General features: G+C 49.0%; 1 protein-coding gene across 10 annotated transcripts in view; it reads left to right on the top strand.

Moving 5' to 3' along the window:
- The first annotated feature begins 10,387 nt into the window (after positions 1 to 10,387).
- XYLB (xylulokinase) overlaps positions 10,388 to 23,285 on the top strand; it is a 42,911-nt gene continuing 30,013 nt past the window's right edge. For 9 of the 10 annotated variants that reach the window (XR_003004749.1, XM_024756720.1, XM_024756748.1 and 6 more), the window contains exons 1-9: positions 10,388 to 10,483; positions 11,720 to 11,802; positions 14,820 to 14,889; positions 16,675 to 16,755; positions 18,763 to 18,849; positions 19,079 to 19,156; positions 19,488 to 19,616; positions 20,418 to 20,483; positions 22,172 to 22,244. Coding sequence is in view for 9 of the 10 variants with exons in the window: in XM_024756720.1 (XP_024612488.1) it covers positions 10,427 to 10,483; positions 11,720 to 11,802; positions 14,820 to 14,889; positions 16,675 to 16,755; positions 18,763 to 18,849; positions 19,079 to 19,156; positions 19,488 to 19,616; positions 20,418 to 20,483; positions 22,172 to 22,244 (724 nt within the window). In the remaining variant the exon portion in view is untranslated. The remainder of the gene's footprint in view (positions 10,484 to 11,719; positions 11,803 to 14,819; positions 14,890 to 16,674; positions 16,756 to 18,762; positions 18,850 to 19,078; positions 19,157 to 19,487; positions 19,617 to 20,417; positions 20,484 to 22,171; positions 22,245 to 23,285) is intronic. The other variant, XM_024756736.1, reaches the window with a different exon arrangement.

Below are 23,285 nucleotides of genomic sequence, written 5' to 3' on the forward strand. Positions count from 1 at the left end.
TGGGTGGGCCGTGTCTGTGAGGGCTGGGAGTGGGCAAGGGCGCCACTCGCCTCCACGCTGCCCACATCTTTTTAGCCCAGGCGTCCGCTAGTGTGGGTGGTCTTCCCGCTCAGGTGCAGGCTGAGGACAGATTCCACAGCCCCGCTGTGTGTGTGTTTACCTGCCAAGGCAGGGGTGGAATGTAAAGGAATAATGAGAAATTCGCCCAAGCACGGCCTTGGGGGGTGTCTCCCCTGATGATTCCATCCTGGCTGACCTCTGACCTCCACCACCCTGAGAATAAGCCCTCAAGCCCCAGCTCACAGTCCTGACTGCCCTGAGCGTGAGTCTGCATTCCCAGCCAGCATGGGGGTCCCCCTCGAGGCAGGGCCCAGGACTCCTCATCCACTGGTCAGACCTGGAAATCTTTGGGTCAGGCCCTGAGCTCCACCTCCTATCTCCCTGAGAGGAGAGTCCCTGAGGGTAGGGGCGGGCTCTTCTCTCCCTGCTCAGTGTATTTGGAAGATCATTATTAGCTTGCAGGGAGGTGCTAACCGCTGGAGCTTCTGCGGGGAGGAGAGAAAAGAATGTCCGCCTTCATGGAGCCTGGGGTCTCCTGGGCAGAATCGGAGAGCAGGGCAGCAGGGCACAGCTTCTGGTACCCTAACCCAAGCACACTGCTTTGGGCGTGTGCTCCCAAGCTTCAGGGCAGCAACAAGCTGGTGCCAGGCCTTCCTCTTAAAATATCATTTTCTTTTTTTTTAAATTGAAGTACAGTTGATTAACAATGTTATGCTAATTTCTGCTGTACAGCAAAGTGACTCAGTTATACACATTCTTGCATGCAGGATCCTAGTTCCCCCAATCAGGGATCAAACCTGGGCCCCCTGCAGGGAAGCACAGCGTCTTAACTACTGGACCGCCAGGGAAGTCCTTACATTCTTTTTTTTTTTTATGTTCTTTTCCATTATGGTTTATCCCAGGGGATTGGATATAGTTCCCTGTGCTATATAGTAGGACCTTGTTTATCCATTCTAAATGTATTAAAATATCATTTTCTGATTTCTCTGTTCTTTACCCAGTTTCCCAGGATTGCCTTCAAATAGGGGTTTGAAGGGCCCAGATAAAGAGGTCTCGAAAAGTTTCTGCTCACAGGACGACAGGATAATTTAAAGGCCTCCCTTGCTCTTTCTGCGGGAGGCCTGTCTATGAGCTCTGATGGCCAACATATTAGCTATGTTTAAACACCTTATCTCACATTGCTTTGCTGGAAGGATTCAGCCAGTACTGCAGGGAACAGTAGGAGGAGATGGGTCAGGACAGAAAACTGATGGGACAGCATGGCCACAAGAGGTGACTGTCGGTAAGACCTAGTACACCCCTACTCGACTTAGATATTCCTTAGGTGGCCAGGATTTATCAGTCAGTTCCAGATAGGACCTAGTTTGCTTATCTGATCAATGGCTAATATTACCTAGAGTTTGGCATTGTATACTTTAACAGACCATAGGCTAGCCACTAGCCAGATACGGCTGTTGAGGGCTTGAAATGTGGGTAGTCGGAGTTGAGATGTGTTGTGAGTGTAAAAAACACACTGGAGGGCTTCCCTGGTGGCGCAGTGGTTGAGAGTCCGCCTGCCGATGCAGGGGACACGGGTTCGTGCCCCGGTCCGGGAAGATCCCACATGCCGCGGAGCGGCTGGGCCCGTGAGCCATGGCCGCTGAGCCTGCGCGTCTGGAGCTTGTGCTCTGCAACGGGAGAGGCCACAACAGTGAGAGGCCTGCGTACCACAAAAAAAAACCCCAAAAAACAAAAACCACACTGGATTTCAAAGACTTAGTACAAAAACCAAACCAAACCCAAAAAATGTCACCAGTATTTTTTATATTATGTGTAAAAATGATAACATTTTGGATATATTGAGTTAATATTAAAATTAATTGTACCTATTTTTTTTTTTTTTTTTTTTTTTTTTTTTTTTTTTTTTTTACCCACAGAACCCCCCAGGGTAAACAAAACAATTAAGTAAAAATAAAAAGGAAGGTGTAAGATCTGGAAAGAAGGGTGATAGCAAGACCCAGGGTGACTGCTGGATAACAGTCTAGAGAATAAGCAGTCCAAACTGGAGTGGGAGGATCAAGAACTCTAGGAGAAATATTGGGGAGTGGGGTTTAAGGAAAGAATTCATGGATTTCCAGATGTGTTTGACATGGTGGACATTCATATTCAGAAGAATTTTAATTGTACCTATTTTTTAAAACTTTTTAACATGACTGGCAGAAAACGTAAAACTACACACGTGACTTCCATTTCCATAAATCTATTGGACCCTTGGATTCCCTGTTTTGTGAAGTACTTGGTCAAGTTTCTTGGCCATTTTTTTTTTTCTGGCGACGCCACACAGCATGTGGGATCCTAGTTCCCCAACCAGGGATCGAACCTGTGCCCCCTGCGCCCCCTGCATTGGAAGTGCAGAGTCTTAACCACTGGACTGCCAAGGAAGTCCCTCTTGGCCATTTTTGCTTCTTTCTTTCTTTTCTATATTTATTTATTTATTTAGGCTGCACTGGGACTTAGTTTCGGCACGCAGGATCTTTGTTGTGGCATGTGGGATCTTTTATTTTCCTTTTTTAATTTATTTACTTATTATATATTTATTTTTGGCTGCGTTGGGTCTTCGTTGCTGCGTGCAGTCTTTCTCTAGTTGCGGTAAGCGGGGGCTACTCTTCGTTGCGGTGCATGGGCTTCTCTTGTTGCAGAGCAGGGGCTCTAGGCGCTCGGGCTTCAGTAGTTGTGACTCATGGGCTCTAGACCACAGGCTCAGTAGTTGTGGCGTACAGGCTTAGTTGCTCCGCGGCATGTGGGATCTTCCCGGACCAGGGCTCGAACCCGTGTCCCCTTCATTGACAGGCAGATTCTTAACCACTGCCCCACCAGGGAAGTCCCGGGATCTTTTTTTCTTTGTTTTTAGTCGTGGCATGTGGGCTTCTTAGTTGCGGCATGCATGCCGGCCCCCTGCATTCGGAGCGCAGAGTCTTACCCACTGGACCACCAGAGAAGTCCCTCTTGGCCATCTTTGTCTGGGGTTGTCTGCTCTTGTTCTTACAGACTTGCAGGAGTACTTTATAGGTTCTTGACGAGTCTGTTGTCAGTTATGTGGTTGCAAATAGCTTCTACCTCTTTGATTTGCCCTTTCACTCTATCTAAAACTTTTTTTACGGTTTCATATTTTTAAAAATATGGATGCCTAATTTTTCCACGATTCCTTGTTGGAAAGATGGTCTTTTCCCCACTGTTCTCAGTGCCATCATAAATCAAGTGATTGTGTATGTGGAGTTGATCCTGGGTTCTCTTTTTTTTTTTTTTTGCAATACGCGGGCCTCTCACTGTTGCGGCCTCTCCCGTTGCAGAGCACAGGCTCCGGACGCGCAGGCTCAGCGGCCATGGCTCACAGGCCCAGCCGCTCCGCGGCATGTGGGATCTTCCCGGACTGGGGCACGAACCCGTGTCCCCTGCATCAGCAGGTGGACTCTCAACCACTGCATCACCAGGGAAGTCCTGGGGTTTTTTTTGTTTCATTGGCCTGTTTGTCTTCTTGTGACAATGATCTTGGGTACTGTGGTGCATTGAAGTCTTGATGTCCAAAGGAGCAAGTTCTCCCACATTGTTTTTCTTTAAGGGGGTCTTGGGGGACCTCCCTGGCGGTCCAGTGGTTAAGACTCTGGGCTTCCAATGCAGGGGGCGTGGGTTCGATCCCTGGTCGGAAAACTAAGATCCCACATGCCACACAGCGCAGCCAAAAAAAAAGGGTCTTGGCTTCTCTTGGCCCTTTGCGTTTCCATATAAATCTTAGAGTCTGGTCATTAAGTTCTACAACAAAAATGAAAAACACCTGTTGGGGTTCTCACTGGGATTATGGTGAATCCATAGAAAAATTTACAATGTTGAGTCTTCCCATCCAAGAACATGCTAGATCTTCTCTCCACTTATTTAGGTCTTCCTTCAAGTCCTTTGGTAAAGTTTTAGTTTATAGTGTTATGGTTTTCTCCATAGGGGGTCTTGTATTCTTTCTTTACTCCTGGGTACCTGATATTTTTTAAGCTATTTTAAAAGCTATCTTTTAGTTTTGTTTTTTAATTTCATTTTCCATTAGCTGCTGGTGTATAAAAATGCAATTGACCTTTGTATATTGATTTTATATCCACGGCCTTGTTAAATAGATTATCTCTTCGTTTCCAATGTTTATATCTTATATTTCTTTTTCTTGCCTTACTGGACTAGTTAGTTCCTCCAGTACGTTGTGGTAAAGAAGTAGTATGAACTGGCATCCTTGTCTAACTCCTCATTTTAGAGAAAGCAAACATTTCAACATTAAGTGTGTTGTTTTTTGTAAATCTGTTGTAGATAGCCTTAATCAGATTAAGGAAGTTCCTTACTATTTCTATTTTTCTAAGAGTTTTTTTTTTTCTCCTTTGGATCTTAGTTGTGCTTAGTTGTGCACGAGCTTCAGTAGTTGTGGCACGTGGGCTCAGTAGTTGTGGCACGTGGGCTCCAGAGCACAAGCACAGTAGCTGTGGCACACAGGCTTAGTTGCTCCACGGCATGTGGGATCTTCCCAGACCAGGGCATGAACCTGTGTCCCCGGCATCAGCAGGCAGACTCTCAACCACCACGCTACCAGGGAAGCCCAGGATGTTAGTTTTTCAAAAGGGAGATTAGCAGAAGGCAGAGCGGTGAAGGAGCAGAGAGAAGGTGCTCTCTTGCACTGTGAGGGTAGAAGGGCACATCATGCAGCTTTTCTGGAGTGGAGTTTGGCAAGATGTGCAAATATTTAGACTCTGTATACCTGTTGACTCAGGAATCCTCCAAGATTTACCCAAAGGAGAAGATAATTATCCAAATATGAAAATATGTGTGCACAAGGGTGTTCATTGCAGCTTTGTTACATTAAAAATACAAAATTTTTGAAAACAAACTTTAAGTGATTATAAGAGGCACTACTGTTCAGATTAAATAATTAATGCAATTTATGATAAAGCTCTATATTTACTGACATGAAAAGCTGTCCGTGACATAATGTTTAGGGAAGTAAGCAGTTTATGGAACTTCAGTGGTTATGTAAAATTCAGGCATTTCTTTATACATAGAGGGAAGTACATCGAAATGCTGAGTAATTTCTATAGCCCCTGAATTAATGGGGTATATTAGTTTCCTAGGGCTGCTGAAAAAAGTACCACGAACTGGGTGGTTTAAAATGGAAATTTACTTTTTCACAGTTCTCTAGGCTACAATCCAAAAATCAAGATTACTGTAGGGTCAATAGTCCCTCCGGAGAGTCTAGGGAAGAATCCTTTCATGCCTCTTCTAGCTTCTGGTAGTTGCCCTGAATCCTTGGGTGTATATCTGTATATATGACTAAATTTCTCTTTTCCTGTAGGGATACCAGTCATTGGATTAGGGCCCACCCAGTACGAAGTCATTTAAATTTGATTACATCTGCAAAGACCTTATTTCCAAATAAGGTCACATTCACAGGTACTGGGACTTAACTTGAACATTCTGGAGACACACAGTTCTACCCACTGCATGGGGTTAGTTCATTTCTTTTCATTCTTTAATGAAAGCGTTCAAGAATATGCATTTATCTCTGAGTATGTGTGTCCCAAAAGTTCTGATAGGGATGTTTTCATTTTCCTGCTTTCTAAATAGCGTGTTGTATTTTGACTCTTTGAATGAGTTAAAAGTCCTAAGCAGCTTGAGATCCATCCCATTATTGCTATTATGTTTGCTTGTTTTCTTTTTCCTTATTCTTTTAGTCTAAAAGTTAAAAGGTCAACAATACAGAGTGAATTAAAATGCAAAAGTCACCCCCTAACCACCAGTTTCTAAATCCCACTCCAACAGATAATTGTTAATAACTGGGAGTATATTTTCCAGACCTTCCTTTCACATATACAGAACTACAGGATTTAGTTATCTGCTTTAAACACTCATGGAGTAGAGGAAATTCAGACCCCAAGGGACGAATGCAGTAAAACCAGAAAATTGCAAGATATCCACACCAACATTTAATTTTCCTAAATCAAATTTGCTTCTGAAGTGAGTACAAACACAGAAACAGCAGGCCTATGCATACTTTGGTGAAAATAAGAACTTTTCTCCTCAGAGCTCTTTAGAATCTGCTGAAACATCAAAGTTTTCTCCAGACATAAACACAAAATCAGCTTTTAAAAATCTTAATCCCAGCTGCATGAGTTACTTATTTAACTGGAGGCAGGACACCCCTCACCCTCAGACTTGGATAAACAAAACTGTATGACGTTTGCCCTGCTGAGGTCTATAGTTCCAAACATTTATTTTCAATCATAACAGCTTCCATTGGGAGATTGGGATTGACATACATATACTTATATGTATAAAATGGATAACTAATAAGAACCTGCTGTATAAAAAAATAAATAAAATAAAATTCAAAAAAAAAATCATAACAGCTTCCCACTGATCTTACAAAAAATTTGTACTACCTTTGAGATAGAACAGAGAGAAGAATTATTTAATTTCTGACATATCTCAAGATGACATCTTCTAAAAAATTTCAGACAGATATAATAAATTAGTAAACCTGAATTATAATTGATTTGCCTTTTTTTTTGGCCACATCATCTTAGTTCCCCAAACTGAGGCCACGGCATTGAAAGCGCCAAGTCTTAACCACTGGACCGCCAGGGAAGTCCCTGATTTGTCTATTTCATTTCCCAATTTCTGATTACATTTGATTGATTCAGCGATTTTATCTTTGTCCTAGAAGTGGAAGGGATAGGAATTAAAGCTAGCAATACACTCCTAACTTTTCACTCTTAAAACTACTCATTTAGAAGGAGATATATCAGCCTGAACAGTTTCAGTAGCATCAGTACTAATTAACACAGCTTTAGGTGGGTTGGATAAAAACTAGTCAGCTATTTTTACACAAACAGGATAAAATATATTGGAATTTAAAAACAGTGCATCTTTATCCAGAAAACATATTTCTTCAGGATTTTTCTCAAAGAAAAAGGTTAGGGCTTCCCTGGTGGCGCAGTGGTTGAGAGTCCGCCTGCCAATGCAGGGGACACGGGTTCGTGCCCCGGTCCAGGAAGATCCCACATGCCGCGGAGCGGCTGGGCCCGTGAGCCATGGCCGCTGAGCCTGCGCGTCCGGAGCCTGTGCTCCGCAACGGGAGAGGCCACAACAGTGAGAGGCCCGTGTACCGCAAAAAAAAAAAAAAAAGGTTAACTTTGAGAAAAATCCATGTTGTGGATGCAGACTTCAAAGAATGAAGATAGTTTGCTGTTGTTTCATTGGTGACCAGAGTATAGGAACTGAATTTATGTTTGTCTCCATTTTCCTATTTTACAATGAGTTCTCGTTATTATATTTACTAAATGAAATTTTTTTCTTTCTCTGAAAAGTTTATATCTAGTGCTTACCCTCAGATAGATTAGGTTTCACTGACTTCTGTGTTATGATGTAGTATATTCAGTTGACAAACACCTAGCTTCAAAGAAAACTCAATTCAATCTGTATGTCCTTGGAGAAATGTCTATTTAGGTCTTCTGCCCATTTTTTTTTTCTTTTTTTTGCGGTACGCGGGCCTCTCACTGTTGTGGCCTCTCCCGTTGCGGAGCACAGGCTCCAGACGCGCAGGCTCAGCGGTCATGATTCACGGGCCCAGCCGCTCTGCGGCATGTGGGATCCTTCCGGACCGGGGCACAAACCCCCGTCCCCTGCATCAGCAGGTGGACTCTCAACCACTGCGCCACCAGGGAAGCCCAAACCCACGGTCTTTTAATTAGAATCACTCAGCTGGTGTCTGGACTAACTGAGGCTCAGGTTCTTTGTGTCTCAACTCAGAAAGAATTTGGTGAGAGACAAAGTGATAGGTAATATTTAGAGAGAAACACGTTCCACAGACAGAGAGTGGGCCATCTCAGAAGGCAAGAGCGACCTCGAAATATGGTGTGGTTAGTTTTTTGGGGCTGGGTAATTTCATAGGCTAATGAGTGGGAGGATTATTCCAACTATTTTGGGGCAGGGGTGGAGATTTCCAGGAATTGGGCCACCGCCCACTTTTTTGGTCTTTGATAGTTGGCCTCAGAACTGTCATGGCGCTGGAGGGTGTGTCACTTACCTTATGCTAATGTATTACAATGAGCATATGATGAGGCTCAAGGTCCACTGGAAGTCGAATATTCTGCCATCTTGGACCTAGTTGGTTCTAACCAGTTTTCATCATATCCTATGGCTATGTCATGCTTTTAAAGGCCGTGCCCTGCCCCCTTCCCTCCTGTTTCATAATCACTGGACGGCCAGGGAATTCCCTGCCCTGCTGCTCTCAAGAGAAGAGCGTGCCCGTAGGACACTTCTGGTCCCAGGAAAGGAAAGATGAGAGACACATGGAGCAGAGCCCCTCTAACTGAGACGAGCCTAGATCAGCTGACCTGCTGACATCTGAGAGACAAGAAAAGATGATTGTTTTAAGTCATCAAGTTTGGGGGTGTTTTGTTATGCATCAGTGGTTATCCAACCAGGTCACCTAAGCCAGGAACCTGAGCATTACCTTTGCTGCTCCCTCTCGCAATCCACAATGTTCCCAGAGCTTCCTAAGTATCTCTGGAATCCATCTAGTCTCCATCCTCAGCACCTCTGAGGTGTTAGCCCTAGCTCAGGCCTCCTGCAGCCACATTCTAACTCATTTTTCCTTCCTCCCCTTTGCCCCCATTCTCCACACACAGCATCTTGAGTGACCATCCTTACACGCCCATCTGATCCTGTGGGTTTGCCTCGCCCTCAGGCTGTGGTGTCCTTAGGGCCTGATATGGGAAGGAACCTTGCTAGGCACTGTGGACAACCTGGTCATGGAGAAGAGACACCTCCAGGGCAGTTTCTCCTTTGTTCCTAAATCCCTGGTGCAGGGAGCCAGGTTCAAGGTTGGAGCTGATAAGCAAAAGGCCAGCCTCAGGCCACGGCAGCATTTCCCAAGGGTTCCCTGAAACCCCTCTACTACTGGCTGGGCCTTTTCAGGGCATCAACAGGGAAGACAGTATGAGACGCGTTGATAACCTGGAATTAAGATTTCCATCTTTATTCCTTGCTAGAGGATCAGATCGTGGGTGTACAGTCTCCTTAAACAGGCAAATGGGCTCTCAGACCTGTAGTCTTCTTTGTGGCCACAGTGAAAGTGCTGTTACATCAAGAGAAAGGATGAGTCACCAGTCACCAGCATGGGGTAGAGATGCCACAACCCGTAGAGAACGGCACCCCTGACCAAGAGTAGGTCTTCCTGTGAGGCAGCTTGAGAAACAGCCAGCTGCCTCAGCCTTCAAGAGACTTTTATATTTTGCCACGGGCCTTCTCGCAAGGCTGCCCAGCAAATTGTCTTGTTTAGTGGTTAAACATGTAAATTCTGCACCCAAACTCACTAGCTTTGGGTCCAGCCCTGCCACTGACCTTGGGACCTTGGGTTAAGAAGAGGATCTGGGTTCCAAGCAGCTCAAGTTCAGCAAGAGAGATGTGGGTAATAAGACCTTTGCATCAGGGGCTCTGCTGCGCTGGGGGCTCCTGGGCGGAGCACCTGGGTGGGTGTTGGGAAGGCTTCTGCGGGACACACTAGGTGGAATGAGGGGAAGAGAAGGGGTCCTCAGCTCCAGGAAGAGAAGGAGTGAGTCTACTTTTGGTTCTCATCCCCCTTCACTGTGCCTGGAATACCAGCTGACCGCAGGAGTGACGAAGGAGCCCCCTCCGGGGGAAGTGGGGGCGAGGTGGCTCAGGAGCTCTGACTTTAAATGCAGAGGTGGGATGCGGCACACGTCAGACTGGGGATAAATGCAGAGGTGGGATGCGGCACACGTCAGAGCTGGGGAACTACTCAGATCTACTGGGTCAGGACAGGGCCTGCTGGAGCCCCATGCCTCCAACCCCAGGGCACATTTCCCTGTGCCCCCTAACTCACCACTATGAGTGGACAGCTACTGCAGTACCCGAGAGGGACGGCCATGTAAGTCGCCAGGCTCAGGGCCCCCAGAGACAGGGACAAGCCGGCTTAAGGTTGAATCCTCTGGCCCAGGCGTCCTCCGAGAGAAGGCAGGCAGCGTTAGGGCCGGGCCTGTGCAGGGAGCACATTTGGATGGGAAGCGGGGCGGGGCGGGATTGGAGAGAGCGAGCTGCGCAGGGGAAACCCGTCGGTCGCCCAGGTGCGAAGCGCAGGCGGAGGCCGAGCCGCGGTGCGTCCCCTCCCTGTTCACCAGCAGGCGGCGCCAGAGCGCAAGGCCGCGGGGGCCTCGGGTCCCGGAGTCCGGCCGGGCGGGGCGAGGGGCGGACCCCGGCGCATCGGAGCGTTGGGGGGCGGGGGCAGTCCGGCGGCGGGAAGGACCGGCAGAGCGACACGCTTCCTGGAACCTCCGCGGCCATGGCCGAGCACGCCGGTCGCCGCTGCTGCCTGGGCTGGGACTTCAGCACGCAGCAGGTATCGGCGCGGGCCCGGGGTCGGCCGGGCGGGGCCGCCTCTTCCGCGACGCCGGGCGGGCTGTCGGGGGACCCGGGCGCCTGGAACCCTGGGCCACAACCGCGGGCGCGCCTCCCTCTCGGGCTTCCCGGGGACCCGGCGCCTCCTCCCGGCCTGGACCCCCGGAACTCCCAGAAAGGGCGTCCACCCCCTCTCCCGAGGGACCCACGGGCACGTGGCGGGGAAATGCCCGGAAGGCTGTGGGGGACCCGAAGGGCTCGCGCGCCGTCATGGGCACAGATTGACAGGGACCCGAAGGAGCTCAGCTACTGTAAACGGAGGACCAGACAGACGGGTAGACACGCAGGCAGAACCAGTGAACTGCAACCAGATCACCGCTAGAAGCTTTTTTTTTTTTTTTAAGTGAAACGGGCACAGTGCACACCTGAACTTTGTTCCGCCCTGTGACAGCCCTTGGTTGGCACCAGCGTGCTTGGGTCAACGTGCCCAGCTGTGCTGCTCTCAGGGCCAGTCAGACAGGCAAGCAGAGTCAAAATTTGTCTTCAAACTGGGCTTGGGGTGCCAAGGGGCTGGCTCCTCCTTAACTTGGGAAATCAACACAGTTGCAGTGAAATCCCCCTCCTCCGATGGGTCAAGGGAGCAAGGCCAATCAATCCCTGATCAAAGTCCTGTGGGACCTTGGATAAGTCAGGTTGTCCTGCTAGGCCTCAGTTTCTCCATCTGTCCAGGAAAGGAGTTGTATCCTTGAGTTTGGAGGTCTGCTCCATTGGGGCATGTGTCTCTGGTCCTTGACCATGGCCTGTGGGAACAGACCAGGGACCTTGCCTCTCAGATCTCTGCAAGCGTGGACCTCCAAGAGACATCTCAAAACCTTGCCTCCCATGCCTTCCACTCTAGGACTTTCTCAGACCTCCTTGCCTGGCACAGGAACCAGCTTATCTATGGACATCTACCTTTAGAGCATCTTGGCTTTGGCTGTTTGGAGGGCAAAAATTCCCTGAGCAACATGGGTGTTTCTGCTTAGCCTCAGCTTCTCCATTTTCCTAAGTCTTTGGATATGTCCCCAGATGGGGCCTCTGTTCCCATGGTTACAATGATGTACCCCAGCCTCAAGGAGGTCTCCAGACTGAACCACTTCTAGGGGGCTGGGCTTCACTTGGTGATGTTCATATCCCTGAACCAGTGTAGAAGCTGAGGAAAATTCTATACATTGTTTTTTTTTTTAATGCCTTCCAGGTGAAAGTTGTTGCAGTTGATGCAGAGCTGAATGTCTTCTATGAGGACAGTGTGCATTTTGACAGAGACCTTCTAGAATTTGGGTATGTACCCAGTGTGCATGTGTGTGTTGGGGGTTGGTTTTGAGGTCCTCCCTGAACCTTTTTTTGGCTGTGCCGTGTGCAGCTTGCAGGACTGTAGTTCCCCCACCAGGGATTGAACCTGGGCACCCCCCCACCAAGTGAAAGCGTGAGTCCTAACCACTGGACCACCAGGGAACTCCCCCTCCTTCAATCTTTTACATTTATAAACCACACTGTTCTGGTTTCCTCAAACTGCAGGAGGGGTTGTCTTAATAAATCTCTCAGCATCTTTCTTCTATGCCTAGAATGCATGCTTCTGCATTCCTTTCCAATTCCATTCATTGCTTCATATATGTATAGTAGGTATCAGTTGAGACTTACTTTGTACCAAGCACTAACTATGCTGGGCGCTGGGGTGGTGAACGAAAAAGAGACATCGTCCTTGCTTTCCCAGAGCTTCCCATTGAGTGGGGGGGATTGATATCAATCAAAGACTGATTGATTAAAGAAAAAAAAAAACCAAAAGAATGTTTGTTTATAAACTCAGAGAAGGCCATTGAAGGAAAGAAACTCACTTCTTCAAGTGCTTATTGTAAAGGAATGTGACCTAGACTTGTGAGAGTAGTTTAGGGAATGTTCCTAAGAAAGTAGTGCTTAAGCCAAGATCTGAATGAGTGGGGTTAGCCAGGTGATAGAAGGTCGAGAGCTTTCCACGCAGAAGGAACAGCATGTGCAAAGGCCCTGTGGCAAGGAGCACTGCTCATTAATGGAACTGAAGAAGGCCAAGTGGCTGGGGAGCAGAGAGGGAGGTAGAAGCTGGGTTGGGCCATATAGGCCATGGAATAGAGTTTGTCTTTATCCTAAAAGCTATGGTCACCCACTGAAGGGCCATAGGAATGGGGGGGCCGGGGAGGCATGACATGGTTTTATTTGTGTTTTGAAAAGATCTCTCTGGTGCAGTGGGAAAGCAGGTGGGATGTGGCCAGAATACAGGTTGGAATACCACTGAGGAGGTTTTTCAAGATCATCTGGATGAGAAATGATGTTGACTGGAGGAGAGAGAGCTGGGTGGTAAAATTGACAGGTCTTGGTACAGAATTGAATGTGAGATATGAAGGTGAGGCTTCTGGCTGGCATTCAGGGTGGATGGTAGACTATGAAAGAGAATTGGTTTCCAGAAGAAAGATCATGAGTTTACGTTTTGTATTAGTTTGGTAGGGCTTCCAGTATAAAATACCACAGACTGGGTGATTTAAATAACAGACATTTATGTTCTCATGGGTCTGGAGTCTGGAAGTCCAATTTCAAGGTGCTGGCAGCCTTGCTTTCCTCTGAGGTCTCTCTCCTTCGTTTCCAGATGGCTGCCTTCTTGCTGCCTCTCACATGGTTGTCTCTCTGTGTGAGTGCACCCCTGGTGTCTCCCAGTTATGTTATCTATGTCCTGATCTTTTTTTTTTAAGTTGATAAGTTGTATTTTCATTTTTATTCAGTTCCAGAAACTTTCTTTTTTTTTTTGGCCGTGCTGTGTGGCATGTGGGATCTTAGTTCCCCAACCAGGGGTCGAACCTGTGCACCCAGCAGTGGAAGCATGGAGTCTTAAACACTGGACCACCAGGGAAGTCCTTCAACTTATGAATTTTGGGGGACACAATTCAGTCCATAACAGCTGTGGATTTGTTGATTTTGAGGTGTCTCAGAGAGGTCCTGGTAGAAGTTTCCCTCCATGTCTATTTTAGATGTCACTTCCTTCTTGAAGCCTTCTCTGCTGGCCTTTCCCTCTCACTGCCCATCACCTGTGTTGCCATCTATTTCTCCCCCAGCTGATGTGTCTCCTTTGAGCTGAGGTTGGAAGCCACCTTGCTTTCATATATATATTTTTTAAATTTATTTATTTTTGGCTGCATTGGGTCTTCATTACTGCACACGGACTTTCTCTAGTTGCGGCAAGCCGGGGCTACTCTTTGTTTTGGTGCACGGGCTTCTCATTGCGGTGGCTTCTCTTGTTGCGGAGCACGGGCTCTAGGCACAGGGGCTTCAGTAGTTGTGGCACGTGGGCTCAGTAGTTGTGGCTTGCGGACTCTAGAGTGCAGGCTCAGTAGTTGTGGCACACGGGCTTAGTTGCTCCGCAGCATGTAGGATCTTCCCGGACCAGGGCTCGAACCCGTGTCCCTGCATTGGCAGGCAGATTCTTAACCACTGCGCCACCAGGGAAGCCCTTGCTTTCATACTTTATATTACTGCAGGCCACCCATGTTAGAGTTTTGGTAGTTTGTGTCTTTCATTTGTGTCTTTCAAGGAACTGGTCCATTTCATCTAACCTATCAGGTTTGTGGCCATAGAGTTGTTCATAATATTCCTTTATTGTCCTTTGATGCCTATGGGAACAGTAGTTATGACCCCTCTATCATTTCTGATGTTGGGAATTTGTGTCTTCTCTCTTTTTTCTCTTGATGAGCCTGGCTAGAGATTTATCAATTTTATTGATCTTTCCAAAGGATCAGCTTTAGGTTTCATTGATTTTCTCTTTTCATTTTCATTGGCTCGTGTTCTAATTTTAATTATTTCTTTTCTTCTGCTTGGGTTATTGCTGTTGTTGCCATACTTGAGTTTTTGTTTTTTACGTCATTGAATTTCTCAGTCTCTTTTTCTGTTGCTTCTTGGTTTTGAGTCATTGTTTAAAAGGCCTCCTCACTCCAAGATTATGAAGTGGATTTGGAAGGGCTTCTAATCTAACCCCAAATTTCTCCAGTCCTTTCATGCCCACTGCTCCAAGTGACCGCCTTGCAGGGTGAACCCCTTATACTTAGAAGGCTTGTTTTTGCTGGTGCTTTCCGAGAATTGCCACCTCTGGGCCACACCAGGCAATTTCCATGCCTTCTCTCTCCATCTTGCCCAGCATCTTCCCTGTTCAATCTAGAGTTCCCACACAAGGCTGCAGGGGTGGGAGGGTGCTTCTCCTTCTGTGGGAGGGATCCAGGGTCTGCCATCACTGGGCCTCTGCCTGAGGCTCTACCCCACATTCTCTCTTCTGCTTGTAGGACTCAGGGTGGAGTTCATGTTCACGAGGATGGGCTGACAGTGACTTCTCCAGTCCTGATGTGGGTCCAGGTAAGTACAGGGATTCCTGTCCCTCTCCTCTCCCAGCCCATCTTACCAGCAGACTCGGCGATTTGCTAGGAAGCCCAAAGGTGGCAGCCCATGAGAGCCTCTGTTGAGAGGTCCTCCTAGGGAAGTGGAATCTGCATGGTCCTAGGGCCAGACTCAGCCTCAGTACTCCTGAGCTGAGAGGACTCACAGAGGGCTTCCAGGTTCTGAAGCCAGAGCAGCTGGAAAGTCCTGCCAGTGACCATCTTTAAAATGCCACAGAGCAAACGTTTCCCAAACACCCTGATTTCAGGCCCTGTGGCCACGCTTGAACCCTGAGATCCAAACATGCCCCTTGGGCTCTACTCTTAGTGCTCAGTTGCCAGACTCTTTAACCCCAGGGTCAGGGGCCTTCAGAATGGTGGCTTGTGACCTGCCCAGTCAGGCTCAGATCCATCCCAACCAGGCCTGCTCGCTCAGGACCAGCGAGAAAGGAAGATGCCTGTTGCCACATCCGGGTGACCCACGGGGCCACAGGGCCAGGGTGTGTGGACAGCACAGGCAGGTATGATAGGAGCCAAGGGCTGCCTCATGGGCTGCAGGGGACCTGAGACCCTGAAACTAGAGGCCAGCCGAAGGTAGCACTGGATGTGTCTGGCCAAAGCTTTTTCAGTCCTCCAGTACCTGTTTAACCGATTCCCTGTACTAACTTCTTTCTGTTAATGTAACAAGGATGATTTCTTTTTTATCTGCCTAACCCTGACTCATACTGGAGGATTGGGGGTAAAGGATGAACTTCCGCCGCACAGGCTGCCGGGGAAATACTTCAGAGGGCTGAGCCGGAGCACAGGGCAGTGGCAGTGGGGGTAACCGGCAAGAGTCGCTGTCTGGAGGTCCCACTGAGGATGTCAGGGACTTCGGATGGGCCAAGGCCATAACTTGGGGAGGTGGCAAGTGAGTAGAGAGCCAGGCTTGGGGTTGGGACCAGGATAACTGCTACTCCTGAGGGGCCCCCAGAACTGGACCCGTTCTAGCTTTGCCAGTCCCTTCCCCAGCTCTGCCCCACTCCCTGCCTGAGGTTTGGCAAGCAGGGCCAAGTTGGCAGCCGCAGCCAGGACTGTGAAAGAGCCCTCCCGGCATAGGATGAGGGTGGGAGGGTCAGGCCAAAGCTCCAGTGGCTTCTGTACCCTGAAGAAAACACAGCCTGGAGTACGTATCTAATTCCCGGGGAAGTGTCAAGCTCTGCTGGGTGGCACCATCCATCCCACACATGGGGTCTTGCCAGAAAGGCAGTTCCAACCAGACGATGGAGGGGGAAATAGGGGGTTGGGACAAATGGTCACCATCTTTACCTCCTCCCTCCAACCTGTACTCCCGGACACAGGAGTCTGGGCCTGGAGCCCTGTTCTGATGGGAGCCTCTGCTTTGCTCTTTGCCTCTCCATTGCAGTGAAGTTATATCACTAATATGGTGGGTTGAAAATGCAGATAAAAGAAACAGAAATTTGAGCCACCTCATTTTTGCTCTTCCTGCGTGCCTGGAAGTCACCAATGGGAGAAGCAAAATTTGAGGAGTGCTGGTTTCTGATTCCATTTATTTAAAATATTTTTAGCATAGCTCACTTTTTTGTTTGCTTGATGCCTACTTGTTTAATTGATGTATTTATTCTAGTGCTTCCAAATCCCGAGTCCTCAGTTCCTTCTCTGCCTCCGCTGGAAGGGCAGGCACTTACAGTCCAAATGAAGGCTTGTGTGTTAGCCTGGTTCCGTGGTTCAGGACAGTCACGGTGGATTCTGTGTTTCTTCTCAGGCTTTGGATATCATCTTGGAGAAGATGAAGGCTTCGGGCTTTGACTTCTCTCAAGTCCTCGCCTTGTCTGGGGCGGGCCAGGTTTGTTTGCTGCAGCCTCCGTCTATGGCATAAGGGCATCTGTCTTGGGCAGCGGTGCAGGTGCTGAGGTGACAGCTTCCCTCAAGGGAAGTTGCTTGTTCTTGAAAGCCACGGCGCACATTTTGTTGCAGTGAAAATCCGTATAGCTGTTTCACCTTGGTGGATATATCACTTCCCTTCTTGCAAAAGGATTTGAGACAGTTCTTACAATTAAGCGTTATACAAAATAGGACACAGGGTGAGGAGGCACTGGATAGAGGTCCTCTAAGGGGAAGAGGAAGCATTTGACATGAATGTACTATGACTGTTTGAGGGCACAAAATTGCTTTTCTGTTTCTTGGAAGTAAAAGCAAAGTCAGAAATCAGGCTAATAATGATAGCAGTTTTAGTAGTAGAGATATTAGTAACAATGGAGCGCTTAGTGTATGGCAGGTGCAGTACTGAGCATTTGACATGCACTAACTTAATCCATGTGCCGTAGGGTCAATGTGAATGTTAAATACATAGGACAGGGCAAGAAAACTTTAAGCTTTAGCTGCTTTTATTGTCACTGCCATTTACGTGGGGAAACAGAGGCACCAAGTGGTGATGTCACTTGCCCAAGGTCACATAGCTGCTAGGAGGGGTCAGGATTCAAGTCCAGTGTTATCCCCCGAATCACTTTGCTCCATGCTGGATTAGCGTGTCTTCACATCCTCATTAGAGAGCGCTTACTGATGCTTCTGAAGAGGCCTCTTCTTCCCCTGACCTAACAGGAGTGTATTGATTGTGTCCTTGTTACACTAAACAGAGTCCCTGGTGATCTTGTCCACATCTCTCACCTGAACCCCAGGCCTGGACACCCTCTCCCTCCCAGACATCCCCTCCCTCCCAGCCCCCTTGGCCGGGTGTCCCAGGAATACCCCAAACTTATCATGTCCCACACTGAGCACACTGTCTTTCCCCCGATGTCCTCCTCCGGTGTCCTTTCTTGGGGAGTTCTCCTTCTCCACCGGGGCCACAACCCAGGTGTCATTCCTGACCCCTCCATTTTCCCACCCCTACATGCAGGGGGTCCCCTCGTGCTGCTGATTTGTACATGACTCTTGAGTCTGCCACTTCTTCTCCAACTCCGCCTCTGTTGCCCCAGGCCTAGTACCCATCATTTTTCTCTGGGCCTCTGCTTCTCCTCCTTTCCTCCAACCTACCTTCTCCATGACTCCCACAAGCCCTTTCATACATTCAGCCCTGGCCATGTCACTCCCCTGCCAATCCAGAGTTCTCATCACCCCAAGACAAACCCCAGCCTCCCGAGCATGGATGTCAAGGCTCAGGCTGTCACCTCCCCGTCCAGTCCCTACTGCCCCCCGCCCCAGCCTCAGGCCCCTTCCGTGCACCTGCCAGCCTCTCTCAGCTGTGGTTACTCTCTGCGTGGAGCACCTCCACCCTCAACTCCGGGATCCTTCCCTAATTATCACATCCACTTCTACCCACCTGCACCCCCAGCTGGCTAGATGCCCCTCCCCTCCTCTGTGTTCCCACAACCCTGCCACTGCACTTAATAGGGTTTTGTCCGTTTGTGTCCTTTTCCCTGACTCAACTCCAGTATCCTGCAGAGTAGCAACAATACTACCCTAGTCATCTGTCCCATGCCTGGCACGATCTGGGTGATCCATCCATGTTTGTTGAATGAATAATGGGTAAGTGAATGAATGAGTGAATGTCAGGTAGTATTATGAGCAATATATTTAAGTACAGTTTTACAAAGCCACCAGAATCCAGACCGATAGTTCTTTCTTGGACCCTTCCTACAAGTTTTGAGGTGGACAGGGCAGAGTTCCTCCCCATATTATAGAAATGAAAACCAAGTCTCATAAAGGTGATGACCTCTGCGACTTACAAGTGGCGGGGCAGGCTTGGAGTCCAGTTCTTTGGCGTGTGGTCTGGGGTCTTTCTGGGTCTCCAGGAGGCTGACACAGGTGTGTGGCCACGGCCACGTGAACATGGGCTTGGGTTTTCCCTCGGCAGCAACATGGAAGCGTGTACTGGAAGGCTGGGGCCAGCCAGGTTCTGGCAAGCTTGTCACCGGACCTCCTGTTGCACGAGCAGCTGCAGGTAACTGGCCGTGCTGTGGGAATCTGAGAAACTTCCGTAGTGGGGAGAAGGGCCCCGAATCCTGTGGGCCCTGAAGCCTGGGGCTTTTGTGCATCCTCAAGGGTGTGGGAAGTTGGCTTGGGCAGCAGGCCTGTGAGCATGGTCTTCCCTGCCTGCCTGCCACAGACATCCCTGCTGTCTGGACAGAGGCTCAGGTGCTAACAGCCCACATCACACTGGTCCCCTCCAGCCCAGCAGGACTCTGTTGCGAGTTCCCCCCTCAGGAATCTCCCCCTGGGACGTGATGCCTCCCGGTGATGCTGGGAAGGTAGGCTCTGGCGTCTCCTTTTCTCCCAGGCTCCACAGGCCCCCGCCAACCTGCCCTTTGCTGCAGCTCTGGCCCTTCACCGCCCATCTCTGGTATTGCCTGTGGTGCTCAAGTGTCCTCGCCAGAACCTTCCACCTTGAGCTTTCTGGGGAGAGACCCAGCTAGGCCGGGCCGAGGTTTGGACATGAAGGGCTTGCGCATGGGTATTCCAAGGTCACATCCAGGGAAGAGGCGTCCACAGCTGCTGTGATGGGCGTGACTGCCAGTGCCAGGGCGGCCCCCAGAGTCAGTGGGCGGAGCTCATGCCTGTGCCTCTGCCCCTTCTTTCCAGGCCTGTTTCTCCATCAGTGACTGCCCGGTGTGGATGGACTCCAGCACCACAGCCCAGTGCCGCCAGCTGGAGGCCACCGTGGGTGGGGCCCAGGCTCTCAGCTGCCTCACCGGGTCCCGCGCCTATGAGGTGGGCGACGCCCGCCACGGGCTGGGGACGGGCTGGGCCAGGAGGAAGGTCTGGTTGCTGGCTCTGGTGCCTTCTCCCTGGGTGTCTGGGAGGACACGGCTGGTGACCTGTCCCTGTGGGGATCACGTGAGGCTGTGTGGGTGCCACCCCTGTGGAGCCATTCTGAGCAAGTCCACGTGTGCCGCTCAGCGGGCACGGGCAGACCTCCTGTTGCGCCTCAGCCCTCCCAGGTCAGAGCTGACGTGTGACCCAGGCTGTGCTGTGTATGCGGGTGACAATGGCACCTCAGTTTCAGCCTCTTTAACCTGGAGATAAAAATAGCACTTACATTTTGGGTAGTTTGGGAGCTGAAAGGAGTCAGTGTTTGTAAGATGCTTAGTGCAGCTCCTGGGAAAGTAAAAAAAATAAAAGTGCCTCTTTCCTGTTGGCTTCATCCATGGTCCTACCCCATCCCATAGGGTGGCTGCTATTGGCCCAGCTGGGGTAATTCGATACTCCCTGGAGCAGAGGTTTGGGGGATAGGACCAACCCCACTTGGGTTGCTTTAAGGGAGAAGAATGTGGGTGGGGATAATACCTGAGTCCCCTGCATGGGTGCCGTTGGTCAGAGCAGACACCCTCCTGTGTGAGGAGCGAGGTTATTTCTAAGGATGCTCAGCAGACATCAAACATTTCCAGATTTGAGGGCTTAAGCTATCATTATGCTAACTAATCTTCAGAGCATGCTACACGAACTTTACTTTATGAAGTTGATCGTTCCCTGTAGGATTTGGGTTTTTAAGAATTTGCACTCTTTTTCCAGCGATTTACAGGAAACCAAATTGCAAAGCTTTACCAGCAGAACCCTGAGGCCTACTCACACACAGAGGTTGGTTGAACGTTCCTCTTTTTTTTTTTTAAGATTTTTTTTTTTTGATGTGGACCATTTTTAAAGTCTTTTTTGAATTTGTTACAATATTGCTTCTGTTTCTGGTTTTTTGGCTGCGAGGCATGTGGGATCTTAGCTCCCCAACCAGGGATCGAACCCACACCCCCTGTATTGGAAGGCGAAGTCTTAACCACTGGACCACCAGGGAAGTCCCTAAACATTCCTCTTTGATTGAAGGTCACAGTTGAATTCCTTTTATAACTTAGCATAAATAAATCTCATGTGCATGGGCTAAAAACATTGATTAGCAGACATTAAAGATGATATATATTCAATTTGCTTTTATTCTAGCCTCATTGTCAGGCTTTTTCCAAAGAGGAGGGAAAGCATGGAATTGTGGGAAAGAGAATTCCAGGGCTCTCCTGACCAGAAGGGTGGAGGTCAGGGTCAGGGTGGGAGCAGGGGGACTGGTGGCTTCCTGGGACCACCTGAGTAGGAGATCTGGGTGCCCTTAGGCTCTGTCTGCTCAATTTCCGTGGTTAATGCAGGATGGTTACCTGCATTTGATTGGTGTGGGGTCACTGTTTTCTTAGGAAATTTGTAAGGCTGGACCAATGTCTCCAGCTGTGGCCCTTCAACCAGAGCCAGGAGCCCAGGTTCATTCCTTGATCCACAGTTGCTGAAAGCCAGCACCTAGTGCTGCCTGAGAAGCAGCTCAACATCCTGGCTAGTGATTGTCCTCTCTGAGTAATTGGAAAATGATCAGCTTGTGTCAAACCGAATTGCCTTTTAAACCCTGGACGTTAACATGCGGTTTTTAATTTAATGATTCAAGGTTCCAGATTACTGTGCAGCTTTAGCCGTTAATGAAGGTTTTGGGTGGAGGGGTTGATAAAAATTCTCTGAATTTTGTGTGTGGAACAAAGGCGGCCCAACTGGGGACAGGAGGTGACGGCATTCTCTCCCCTGGTCCAAGGGCCCGTGATTCCCACGTGGAAGCAGAGACCCTCAGGGTGACGTTTAGAATCCATTATCAATTCCTCCCGTTCATGTTTGGCGCCTCTGGCTTCTGAGGGGCCGGCTTTCCCTTCTCATTCTGAACCCCTGAGACTGTGTTTGTTGTTTCTGAATCCTGTGGCCACGCATCCCACTTCCTCTGTGACTAGATATAAAGACCACAGACATGGAGGAGGGAAATCAGGGCACCACACTCCCTGGCATATGGATTCTGGGTGAAAACCTGCTTCCCTAAGCGTGGCTTTTTTATAAGGTTTTGTAGTTGGTTGGTTTGTTGTTGGTTTTTATTTTTGGCAGTGCCTCGCAGCTTGCGGGATCTTAGTTCCCTGACCAGGGATCGAGCCCAGACCCCAGGCAGTGAAAATCCAGAATCCTTCCCACCAGGGAACTCCCTTTTTTTTTTTTTCCATTTTGAACTTGACGGTTTTATGGCTTGTCAGAAACTGCAGAGCAAGGGGCTTTCCTAAGGAGTCACTTCTTGGTGTTCCAGCCACTCAAAATGCCCTGAAGGACTGAGGGATACTCAGTCCCTCACATTGCTGGGGCATCGTGCCCAAAAGTTCTACCTCCCTCCCCAGTTTAAAACTCTTGTCCTGTTGTGTGTGTGTCAGAAGTAGTCAGTTGTTTATGGAAGTGAGTCATAAATCTCACTGTGTTTCTCTCTTCTGCAGAGAATTTCCTTGGTCAGTAGTTTTGCTGCTTCTCTGTTCCTTGGGTCTCACTCTCCCATTGACTACAGTGATGGTAAGTCTTCGGAGTCCATGGTGTGGGTCTGTTTAGCGGGTGTGCGGGCAGTGTGAGCCCCATGCACCCGGGTGGGTACCAGTCTTCCAGCCCTACCGTCTGTTGCCAAGAAGGGAGTGTATTATCTTTTGCAGTGTAACAAATGGCCCCAGCGCTTAGCAGCCGAGAGTCATAAATGTTTATTATCTCACAGAGTTTCTGAAGGTCAGTAATCAGGGAGTGGCTTCTCTGGATGGTTCTGGCCTAGGGTCTCTTAGGAGGTGGCACTCAAGCTGGCCGCCAGCACTGCAGTCACTTAAAGGCTTGACTGGGGCTGGAGGATCCACTTCCAGGCCACGCACGTGACCGTGGGCCAGAGGCCTCAGTTCCTTGCCATGTGAGCCCCTCCCCCATATGAGAGCTGGATTCACCCCAAGCAAGGGGTAAGAGGAGACAGCGGCCAAGCAGAAGCTGCAGAGTCTTTCACATGATCTTGGGAGTGATGTACATCCCTGTCCCTGGTCACACAGGCCTACGGGAGCAGGGAGAGGGGACCTCAAACGGTGTGAACTCTAGGGGATGAGTGGGGATCATCTTGGAGCCTGGCTCCCACAAGGAGTTACTTATTGAAGTTTTTGTCCACATTTGGGGAACTCATGAGAGTGGTGAGCTTCTGGAATCAAAACCCTAACAAAAATAAATGCAGATACTATGTATAAAACAGATAACTAATGAGAACCTTCTGTATAGCACAGGGAACTCTACTCAGTGCTCTGTGGTGACCTAAATGATCAGGAAATCCAAAAAAGAGGGGATATGTGTATATGTATGGCTGATTCACTGTGCTGAACGGTAGAAACTAACACAACATTGTAAAGCAACTATACTCTGATAAATAAACAAACAAACAAATAAATAAATGCAGACGATGCCAGTGAAGAAGGAGAGCTGGGAGGAGGTTGCTGCAGGAGCTCTTGGGTGAGACTAGCATGGAGAGAGGAGAATGCAGAGCAAGAGCCCAGGCCTGGGAGGGTGGCCTTGGAAGAGCCTCGAGTCGCTCCG

This window comes from Neophocaena asiaeorientalis, unplaced genomic scaffold, assembly GCF_003031525.2.
Source record: "Neophocaena asiaeorientalis asiaeorientalis breed wild unplaced genomic scaffold, Neophocaena_asiaeorientalis_V1.1 scaffold265, whole genome shotgun sequence".
NCBI lineage: Eukaryota > Metazoa > Chordata > Mammalia > Artiodactyla > Phocoenidae > Neophocaena > Neophocaena asiaeorientalis.